We start from the raw sequence: 11472 nt of genomic DNA on the forward strand, positions 1-11472 counted from the left end.
GAGGCTGAGGCAGGAGAATAGCTTGAACATAGGAGGTGGAGGCTGCAGGAAGGCAGAGGTTGCAGTGAGCCAAGATCACGCCATTGTACTCCAGCCTGGGCCAAAGAGTGAGATTCCGTCTCAAAAAAAAAAAAAAAAAAAAAAAAAAAATATATATATATATATATATATATATGAAATCACCTCAAACTACCTGACCCCCACTACCATGCCCAGTTCTTTCTGTTCTGGACAAGCAGCCCAGTGCAGAGAAACATCCTTCGCTGACATCAATTCTGGCTCCTGCCTTTTTAACCTGTAACAAGGCCCTCCAAATTCCCATTCTTTGTCTTATAAATAACTAGCTGAATAGTTTTTGCCTCTACTGATTACTCTGAACAAAATGCTTCCAAAGGAAACTTGCAACCAGGCCTGATGGCTCACGTCTCTAATTCCAGAACTTTGGGAGGCTGAAGTGGGTGGATCGCTTGAGCCCAGGAGTTCAAGACCAGCCTGGGCAACATGGTGAAACCCTGTCTCTGCAAAAAATACAAAAAAATTAGCTGGGCATGTGGGTGCATACCTGTAGTCTCAGGTACCCAGAACGCTGAGATGTGACAATCACCTCAACCTGGGGAGGTCAAGGCTGCAGTGAGCTGTGATGGCACCACTGCACTCCAGTCTGAGCAAGAGTGAAATCGTGTCTCAAAAAAAAAAAAGAAGAAAAGAAAAGAAAAGAAAGGAAATTACTTAAGTTTCGCTCTTTCTTCTAGGCCACTGATTTTTGACACACCCTCAGCCTGAGCCAAAACACAACCCCTCTTTCATGACTCATCCTATGAACAGGCTTAAGTCAGGGTAAAACACTGTGATCTAGAATCTGATTTTCACCCTCCATCCTGCCGTCTCCATCTCATTTCCTTTGTAATGTTGGTTGCTCTTCACCTTGAAAGCAACTTTCCACCCAAGCTTTAAGATGCTTTCAGATCTTATACTTAGTGCTCTTCCCCTTATGTAGTGCTCTTTTAGAATAAACTCATTTCTTAGCTAAATTCAGATTTATCTTACCTGAAGACTGTCTAGTGACAGCCCTACAACAATAACAAATACAACCTCAGACATGGCATCACCCCAATTGCCTCTGCCTGTAGATCCCCAGATTTCCAGTGCTCTGCAGCTTCTCTTAGTATAAAAGCCTCCTTGGCTGGGCACGGTGGTTCACGCCTGTAATCCCAGCACTCTGGGAGGCCAAGGCAGGCAGATCACCTGAGGTCAGGAGTTCGAGACCAGCCTGACCAACATGGAGAAATCCCGTGTCTACTAAAAATACAAAATCAGCTGGCCATGGTGGCACATGCCTGTAATCCCAGCTACTCAGGAGGCTGAGGCAGGAGAATTGCTTGAAATTGGGAGGCGGAGGTTGTGGTGAACCGAGATCACGCCACTGCACTCCAGCCTGGGCAACAAGAGCGAAACTCCATCTCAAAAAAAAAAAAGGCTCCTCCCAGGCCAGGCACAGTGGCTCATGCCTGTAATCCCAGCACTTTGGGAGGCCGAGGCCAGTGGATCACAAGGTCAGGAGTTTGAGACCAGCCTGACCAACATGGTGAAACCCTGTCTCTACTAAAAATACAAAAATTAGCTGGCCATGGTGGCACACACCAGTAATCCCAGCTACTCAGGAGGCTGAGGCAGGAGAATCACTTGAACCCGGGAGGCGAAGGTTGCAGTGAGCCGAGATCATAGCATTGCACTACAGCCTGGGAGACAGAGCAAGACTCCATCTCAAAAAAGAAAAAAAAAAAAAAAAAAAAAAAGGCTCCTCTTATTGCTGGAGTGATCAGGCTAGGACACCTGCAGGGGAGGCTCCCCAGGAAGAACCAACTAAACTGGGCACACAGTGTCTCTTTGCAGGCTGAAAATTGGCCTCCACTTGGAGTCACTGGCCTCAAGCCTCTCTACCCTAGTCAAGGGTATCTGCTTACCCTTCCATGCCTTACATGGATTTAAAAAATAAAACAAACAAAACCCCACATGTGATGAATCTATCAAAATCACTCAAATTCAGTGTTTATATGAGGGAAGGAAATTGTAAGTCACTTCTATTTTATAGCTCAACAAGAAAAGCACAAGTATCCATTTCATATAATAAACATCAGTTACTACTTCCATAATGATGAAGCCTTTAGTAAACAAATGGTATTTAAGTTCTTTAGCTATTGCAAAGTCCCACAGAATGTTGCATTAATCTGCCAAGTCCAGATAACAGGAACAGACCAGACTTACCCACTGTCCCAAGTTCTCCAGCCTAAAAAGAAAAGAAACTAAAGTTTTGGTAAAGCTTTATAATTTCAATCAGATACCTACCACACATTCTTGTGAAAATATATTCATTTTTTCTGCAGCCAAAATGGAAGAGTTTTCCCCAAATTTTTCCCTTGGTAGTATTTCCACTGCTAGGCCCTGAAATTCCATTTGAAATCATCCAACAAAAGACCTAATAAACCTATTACATGGTCTCTGGGGTAATAAAAGTAAATAAAAGTTTTTAAAAAATGCTCCAGCCTGGGTGACATGGTGAAACCCCGTCTCCACCAAAAACACAAAAATTAGCCAAGTATGGTGGCGCACGCCTGTAGTCCCAGCTACTTGGGAGGCTGAGGTGGGAGGATCACTTGAGCCCTGGTGGCAGAGGTTGCAGTAAGCTAAGATCATACCACGGCACTCCTGGGTAACAGAGCGAGACCTTGTTTCAAAAAAAAAAAAAAGAAAAAGACCGGACGCAGTGGCTCACACCTGTAATCCCAGCACTTTTGGAGGCTGAGGCGGGCGGACGACCTGAGGTCAGGAGTTCAAGACCAGCCTGGCCAACATGATGAAACCCCGTCTCTACTAAAAACACAAAAATTAGCCAGGCGTTGTGATGTGTTCCTGTAATCCCAGCTATTCGGGAGGCTGAGGAAGAATTGCTTGAACCCGCGAGGCGGAGGTTGCAGTGAACCGAGATCATGCCATTGCACTCCAGCCTGGGCAACATAGTGAAACTCTATCTCAAAAAAAAAAAAAAAAAAAAAAAAAGAAAGAAAAGAAAAAAAGTTTTTAGAAAATGGAATAGGGCCTGGGTCCAGTGGCCCATGCCTGTAATCCTAGCACTTTGGGAGGCCAAGGCAGGAGATCACTTGAGCCCAGGACTTCGAGACCAGCCTGGCAACAGGAGGAAACCCCATCACTACAAAAGACACAAAAATTAGTAGGGCATGGTGGCGTACTCCCAGCTACTCCAGAGGCTGAGCCCAGGCAGTCTAGGCTGCCTAAGTTGCAGTGAGCCATGATGGTACCACCACACTCCAGCCTGGGCGACAGAGGGAGACCCTGTCTCAATAAAAAAAATTAAAAAAAAAAAAAAAAAAGGAATAGAAAACTACATATATATAATTTTTTTTCTGAATTTCAACTCTTCCTGGCCTCTTTAGAAATACTGTATCTTCTCTATCAATCTATAATGATGGGATGCACTTTATAGTTAATAAAAAATTAAATTTGAGGCCGGGCGCGATGGCTCAAGCCTGTAATCCCAGCACTTTGGGAGGCCGAGACGGGCGGATCACGAGGTCAGGAGATCGAGACCATTCTGGCTAACACGATGAAACCCCGTCTCTACTAAATAAAATACAAAAAACTAGCCGGGCGAGGTGGCGGGTGCCTGTAGTCCCAGCTACTCGGAGGCTGAGGCAGGAGAATGGCCTGAACCCGGGAGGCGGAGCTTGCAGTGAGCTGAGATCCGGCCACTGCACTCCAGCCTGGGCAACAGAGTGGGACTCCATCTCAAAAAAAAAAAAAAAATTAAATTTGAAATAATTGAACAAATCTTTTCAGGTTAACTAACCCAGGGTGGGGCAGAACTGACTGGACAAGTCTGACTCAACTGTCAGGTCAGGTCGTTCTATCACCTGGCACATCCCCCAGCCCCAAGGTGCTCACTGAAGTGCTCAGCAACCACACTCCTAGTAGACACTGCCTTATGTCTTTTTCAGGCTCTTGCGAAACCTCATTGGGTGGGTTTTCCAGTTTTTAGATACAGTTTTCTAGTTTGACAGTCCGAGAGAGTCCAAAAGGCAGAAATCATTTGTCTTGTCCCCTGAATAACACTATCCAATTTGCCATGTGTCACCAAGGAATGGAAACAGGCTTGGAGAAAAAAATGTCAATGTCCCAGGGGTTAGTTTTTTTTTTGAAACGGAGTCTCGCTCTGTCGCCCAGGCTGGAGTGCAGTGGCCAGATCTCAGCTCACTGCAAGCTCCACCTCCCGGGTTTACGCCATTCTCCTGCCTCAGCCTCCCGAGTAGCTGGGACTACAGGCGCCCGCCACCTCGCCCGGCTAGTTTTTTGTATTTCTTAATAGAGATGGGGTTTCACCGTGTTAGTCAGGATGGTCTCGATCTCCTGACCTCGTGATCCGCCTGTCTTGGCCTCCCAAAGTACTGGGATTACAGGCTTGAGCCACCGCGCCCAGCCTTTTTTCTTTTTTAAAGACAGAGTTTCGCTCTTGTCACCCAGGCTGGAGTGCAATGGCATGATTTCAGCTCACTGCAACCTCTGCCTCCCGGGTTCAAGTGATTCCCCTGCCTCAGCCTCCCATGTAGCTGGGATTACAGGCACCTGCCACCATGCCCGGCTACTTTTTGTATTTTCAGTAGAGACAGGGTTTCACCATGTTGGCCAGGGTGGTCTTGAACTCCTGACGTCAGGTGATCCTCTCACCTCGGCCTCCCAAAGTGCTGGGATTATAGGCATGAGCCACCGCGCCCAGTCCAGGGGTTAGCTTTTTACAGGAATGATATACCTGAAGATTCATCCCACCCCAGGGCATCCACCTGGTCTTTTGGGAGGCCCCACCCCAACACCTCAGACTGTCCTCTGGGAAGAGTGACCCAAGGGCTGACATCCACTAGGCCCTCCATGAGATTGGCAGCTTCCAGCATTTAGGGTAGCCCCAGAAAGTTTCATAACACAGGGCCTGGAAAGATACAGGGTGGGCTGAGGTCACATCACCCTGTAAAGGACATTCTGATAAGGCATCTGTGCCTAGGGGAGATAAAAGAGGCACAAAGGTTTGTTTTTTTTGTTTGTTTTTTGTTTGTTTTTACAGCAGAGTGTCAGATGGTTATTCTCTTCTTCCTTACATGTGAAATGTTAAGGAACAAAATAAATCCTTTTAAAAAGAGGCACACATTGCTATCTAAAAACAAATGACAAAATTCTGTGTCTATTTGAAATATCATCTTGGGACAAAGGGTTCATAATGTTACTGGGAATTGAGGAGTGAAGTTAGCATATAGAAGGCTCTGGAAACCAAAAAATTTACTGTTAACCCCAAGAGGAGTTAGGATGAAGGGACAGGTCTCTGAGACCCTGATGCTCATATCTTTGAAAGGCTCGGAGGGGAAATGGTCGCCCTTGGAAAGAAAGGAGGGTCTGAAGACCACAGAGACCACAGCAGGAACTGTGTTTGTGTCTGGTTTGTGCCTACCGACCCTCCAGTCTTCACCAAGCAGCCTCCTCACCGGGTTCACAGGAACTGCGAGCCAGGCTGGAGGCGAGATTGCAGTTAGATATTAAACAGGTGCCCTCAGCCCCGCTGCCTCACGGGGCCACCTCCCTGAGAGTCAGGTCACAACAGACGCTGACCGCCGGTTTCCCCACTGTGCCTGGGGATAAGATCTCTGAGAGTTGCTCAAGAGTCCTCTAAGTTCTTTCTCAGATCTTGAATACCAGCGGAAAGGCTGGCGCCAAGCAGGCTGAAAACCCCACAAAGGAGCCCACTCAGCAGGAGAATACGGTTTCTTCACCTCCAGTCCCAGGAGTCACCCTTCACTTCTCCACCAACCAGCGACCCCACATCCCAACCACCCCCGTCCAGGCCCCTAAACACCCCATCCCCAAACCTCTCACGGAGGCGGATCTAGCGTGTCCTCTCCTATTAAACTGTTTCTGCCGCAGCCCTCGGCGTCCGGGTGCAATGACACGGGCCACAAGCCTGTGCCGGTTCCGCCGCACAATATGGGGAGACGCGGGGCTGTGGGCGTGGAGCTGCCCAGAGAGGGGGGCCGGGGCCGCTGTCGCCGCTCAGGGACGGGACAGGACGCCCGGGGTCCCGGCTGCCGGCCCAGCCCCACCCTGCATCCAAAGGAACCGAGGACCGAGGTACACAGGGGGGCTCGGGTCCCAGACCCCAGAGACGCTGCGGAGAGGCCCCGGTCCCGCCACAGCCGGTTCCGACTGGTTCCGACCAGTCCTTCGCCCTGCCTCAGGACGCCGGGCCCCGCACACTCACCATTTCCCGGCTGTGCGGTGTCCCGGGTCCTCCCAACTCCTCCCGTAGCCAGGGTAGGTCCCAGCGCGACAGAAGCCACCACAGATGTCCCAGGGCGTCTCTCAGTGACAGAACACGGAACAGAGGTCACCAGGGTGAAGAGGCCACTAGCTCCTAGAACGTCACACCCTCCTCTTCGCAGCGGCCCTGATTGACAGTTCTCAGGAACCTGCCCGCGACTCTGATTGGCTAGTGCTCCAGGTCCCGCCTCCTGGGCACTGAGTGACAGAGGAAACCATCTCACAGTGCAGAGTGCAGCCGGATGAACAGGTTCCAGACCCAGCCCCCTGGCAGGGCGGGCTTCCTCCCTGCGCTATGACCCGACTCGTCCCGGGGAACGTTTGCCTTAAATCGGAATTTCCTATCTGTACTCAGTGGGCCCTTTTTGCTTCTTCCTCCTGAACAATTGTGTGCAAGGAATCCCAGTCTCACTGTCCACTGGAGCCATCCCTTGGCCTCAGAGCAGGAGGGCAGCCGAGGCCACACTGGTCACACTGCAGCAGCGGGGGACAGGGGTGGAGTCGGGGGGCTGATGTTCTCCAGGGACCAGGAATTTGGGATGAGGCTGTCTCCTGCAAGGTCAAGCCTTTCTTCCACTATGAGCGCTGGACGGGTTCTTTCTGCGCTCTACGCAAATAAATACCACGGTATTGCAGCTAAAAAAAAAAAAAAAAAAAAAAAAAGTTTAATAAACACTAGGCCAGCTACGATAGGTGGGAGACGGAGTTACTACTCAAATTATTCTCATCCAAGGTCCGTAGGTAGGGGTTTTTCAAGGGCAGTTTGGGGCAAAGGGTGGAGGTGGCTAGACTTGCTACTGACTGGTTGCAAGTGGGGATGAAATCATTGGGGATGGAATCTGTCCTCTTGGCCGGGCACAGTGGCTCACCCCTGTAATCCAAATACTTTGGGAGGCCGAAGTTGGAGGATCGCTTGAGGCCAGTAGTTCAAGACCAGCCTGGGCATAGAGTGAAACCCCGTCTCTATACTATATTTAAGGGAGGAGACCACCCCTCATATTGTCTTATGCCCAATTTCTGCCTCCAAAGAAAGAAGAAATAAAAACCAAGGCCGGGCGCGGTGGCTCAAGCCTGTAATCCCAGCACTTTGGGAGGCTGAGACTGGCGGATCATGAGGTCAGGAGATCGAGACCATCCTGACTAACTCGGTGAAACCCCGTCTCTACTAAAAAATACAAAAAACTAGCCGGGCGAGGTGGCGGGCGCCTGTAGTCCCACCTACTCGGGAGGCTGAGGCAGGAGAATGGCGTGAACCCAGGAGGCAGAGCTTGCAGTGAGCTGAGATCCAGCCACTGCACTCCAGCCTGGGCGACAGAGCGAGACTCCGTCTCAAAACAAACAAACAAACAAACAAACAAACAAAAACCCAAAAGGCAGAGGCCGGGCACGGTGGCTCACGCCTGTAATCCCAGCACTTTGGGAGGCCGAGGCGGGCGGATCACAAGGTCAGGAGATCAAGACCATCCTGGGTAACATGGTGAAACCCTGTCTCTACTAAAAATACAAAAAAATTAGCTGGGTGTGGTGGCGGGCGCCTGTAGTCCCAGCATATTCCCATTAGGTGGATCAGCACCTTATGATGAGGGAGAGACACTGAAGGATTTAACTCTGGGAGCTCAACTTGCCCTCCTGTACCCTGTGCACAGTGTAGAAACACTCTTTCCTTCAAGACTTTAAATGTTAATGACTGAAAAGCTCCAATCAGAAGCCGAAACATTAGGGAATGAATTTGAAAACATGAAGGTTTTCCCATATTTCTATGAAGCAAAAGTAGGAGACCTAAAACCACCATGAACTGGAAGCTGGAACTAATGGCCAAAAAAGAAAGGAGTCGGCCGGGTGCGGTGGCTCAAGCCTGTAATCCCAGTACTTTGGGAGGCCGAGACAGGCGGATCACAAGGTCAGGAGATCGAGACCATCCTGGCTAACACAGTGAAACCCCGTCTCTACTAAAAAATACAAAAAATCTAGCTGGGTGAGTTGGCGGGCACCTGTAATCCCAGCTACTCGGGAGGCTGAGGTAGGAGAATGGCGTAAACCCGGGAGGCGGAGCTTGCAGTGAGCTGAGATCCGGCCACTGCACTCCAGCCTGGGTAACAGAGCAAGACTCCATCTCAAAAAAAAAAAAAAAAAAAAAAAGAAAGGAGTCAAACATCAGGTGTCATTTGATGAAATAAAATCTTTATTCAATTTGTAAAATGGTAGTGTTTCCAGACAGGAAAAATGGGCATGTTTGGAAAATAAGGAAAAAACTGATATCTGACTATAACTAACGAATAAATGATACTCTTGCCTTCAAAAATCACACACACGGAGAGAGAGAAAGAGAGATATCCTGTCACCTAGCACTTTGGGAGGCCAAGGCAGGCGGATCACAAGGTCAGGAGTTGGAGATCAGCCTGGCCAATATGGTGATCTTGGCTCATTGTAGCCTCCACCTCCTGGGTTCAAGCAGTTCTCTTGCCTCAGCCTCCTGGGTAGCTGGGACTACAGGGACGTGCCACCACGCCTGGCTAATTTTTTGTATTTTTAGTAGCAACGGGGTTTCACTGTGTTAGCAGACCTCCTGATCTGCCTGCTTCGGCCTCCCAAAGAGCTGGGATTACAGGGGTGAGCGACCGCGCCCAGCCTCCTCATCTTATTCAAACTTTCAGTGACCTTTGACATAGCTGACCACTCTCTTATCCTGAAATACCTGTTCCTGGAGGCTTCCAGGAAAGGACATCAACCTCTTTCTCCTCCCACCTTACTGACCCGCTCTCCCTCCTCCCGATATTGGGTAGTGCCTTGGAATTGGGTAGTGCCTACTCTTTTTTTTTTTTTTTTTTAAAGAGACAGAGTCTCGCTCTGTCGCCCAGGCTGGAGTGCAGTGGCGCGATCTCGGCTCACTGCAAGCTCCGCCTCCCGGGTTCCTGCCATTCTCCTGCCTCAGCCTCCCGAGTAGCTGGGACTACAGGCGCCCGCCACCTCGCCCGGCTAGTTTTTTGTATTTTTTAGTAGAGACGGGGTTTCACCGTGTTAGTCAGGATGGTCTCGATCTCCTGACCTCGTGATCCGCCCGTCTCGGCCTCCCAAAGTGCTGGGATTACAGGCTTGAGCCACCGCGCCCGGCCAATGCCTACTCTTCTTATAAGCCTTCCTCTTCTGCTTCACTTTGTCCCTAACCCTGAAACCAGGTGATGTCTTCTGTATCTAGGGCTTCACATAACCTTCTTATTCTGACATTTGTCTTTTTTTTTTTTTTGACACAGAATCTCGCTCTGTAACCAGGCTGGAGTGCAGTGGCGCGATTTCGGCTTACTACAACCTCTGCCTCCCGGGTTCAAATGATTCTCCTGCCTCAGCCTCCCAAGTAGTTGGGAATACAGGCATGCACTACCATGCCTAGCTAATTTTTGTATTTTTAGTAGAGACGGGGTTTCACCATGTGGCCAGGATGGTCTCGATCTCTTGACCTCGTGATCCGCCCACCTCAGCCTCCCAAGGTGCTGGGATTACAGGCATGAGCCACCATGCCCGGCCTACTTTTCAAAGTTCCATTCAGATCTTTCTTCCAAGCTTTAGACTCCGAGGTCTAATGGCCTACTCAACACCTTCATTCATCTCAAACATATTATGGCCAAACAGAAAACATAACCCTTCACTTCCCCTCCAATCATCTCCCCTGAGCCTTCCTCCTCTGCGTAAGAGGCAGCACCCAGAGGCTATGGACAATAGGACTCACTCTTGACTCTCCTCTCTCCTTCACTCCATCAGCCGCTCTAGAGGAGCTACCTCTGCCTGTGTAGCTCCTAGTCAGGCTTCAGGATTCAATCTGAGCATCAGCCCCACAGAGAAACCTCCCCTAGGCTCTCAGACTAGTGTGGGAACCCCCTCTACCATCATATGCTCTTAGACCCACACTATTGCACTGAAGAGTGTTGTAGTTGACCCTTTGTTTTTTGTTTTTTGGCTTTTTGGGGTTTTTTGGTTTTTTTTCTTTTAGATGGAGTTTCACTCTTGTTGCCCAGGCTGGAGTGCAATGGCTCCATCTTGGCTCACCGCAACCTCCGCCTCCCGGGTTCAAGCGATTCTCCTGCTTCAGCCTCCCGAGTAGCTAGGATTACAGGCATGTGCGACCATACCTGGCTCATTTTGTATTTTTAGTAGAGATGGGGTTTCTTCATGTTGGTTAGGATGGTCTCGAACTCCTGACCTCAGGTTATCCACCCACCTCGACCTCCCAAAGTGCTGGGATTACAGATGTGAGCCACCGTGCCCGGCCTATAGTTGACCCTTTATGTTTACATCCAGATACCACTAAGTAGTGGGAATGGTGAGGCCTTTCCCTGTCCTCCCTCCCAACTACAAAAATAAAGTTTGTCTAATTAGCTGGGTGTGGTGGCACCCGCCTGTAGTCCCAGCTACTCGGGAGGCTAAGGCAGGATAATTGCTTGAACCTGGAAAGTGGAGGTTGCAGTGAGCCAAGATTGTGCCACTGCACTCCAGCCTGGCGATAGAACAAGAATCTGTCTCCAAAGAAAGAAATAAAGTTTGTCTTCACATCTACACTCTAGACATGCAAACTTCTGTCAACCTCCACTAACATCACCCAAGCCCAGGCCAGCAGAACCTCTCATCCAGCTACTACTATGGCTTTCAAACTGATGTCCCAATGCCACTCTACCATCTATTCTCTGCCTAGGAGCCAGAGCAGACTTCTTTTTGTGAAATGGAGTTTTGCTCTTGTCTGCCAGGCTGGAGTGCAATGGCACAATCTTAGCTCACTGCAATCTCCATCTCCTGGGTTCAAGCGATTCTCCTGCCTCAGCCTCCCCAGTAACTGGGGTTACAGGTGCACATCACCACGCCCAGCTCATTTTTTTGTATTTTTATATTTTTTGTATTTTTAGTAGAGACGGGGTTTCACCACGTTGGCCAGGCTTGTCTCGAACTCCTGACCTCAGATGATCCACCTGCCTTGGCCTCCTAAAGTGCTGGGATTACATATGTGAGCCGGCCTAAACAGACTTCCTAATGAAAAACCAAACACCACTTCTCTGCTCAAAATCCAATCAAAGTCCTTAACATGGCCCACCAGGCCCCATGGGATCTGTTCCC

General features: G+C 49.5%; 1 protein-coding gene across 7 annotated transcripts in view; it reads right to left on the reverse strand.

Moving 5' to 3' along the window:
- Window positions 1-6522, reverse strand: part of ZNF44 (zinc finger protein 44) — a 28901-nt gene extending 22379 nt beyond the window's left edge. For 2 of the 7 annotated variants that reach the window (XM_025369173.1, XM_025369180.1), the window contains exons 1-2: window positions 6314-6522; window positions 4854-4996 (exon numbers count right to left, since the gene is read on the reverse strand). In XM_025369173.1, the coding sequence (XP_025224958.1) occupies window positions 4854-4961 (108 nt within the window). In that variant the 5' untranslated portion in view covers window positions 4962-4996; window positions 6314-6522. Of the gene's footprint in view, window positions 1-2256; window positions 2288-4853; window positions 4997-5924 lie in introns of all 7 variants that reach the window. The other 5 variants (XM_025369175.1, XM_025369178.1, XM_025369174.1 and 2 more) reach the window with 4 other exon arrangements.
- Window positions 6523-11472: the final 4950 nt, after the last annotated feature.

The sequence above is a fragment of the Theropithecus gelada genome, chromosome 19, assembly GCF_003255815.1.
Source record: "Theropithecus gelada isolate Dixy chromosome 19, Tgel_1.0, whole genome shotgun sequence".
Taxonomy (NCBI): Eukaryota; Metazoa; Chordata; class Mammalia; order Primates; family Cercopithecidae; genus Theropithecus; species Theropithecus gelada.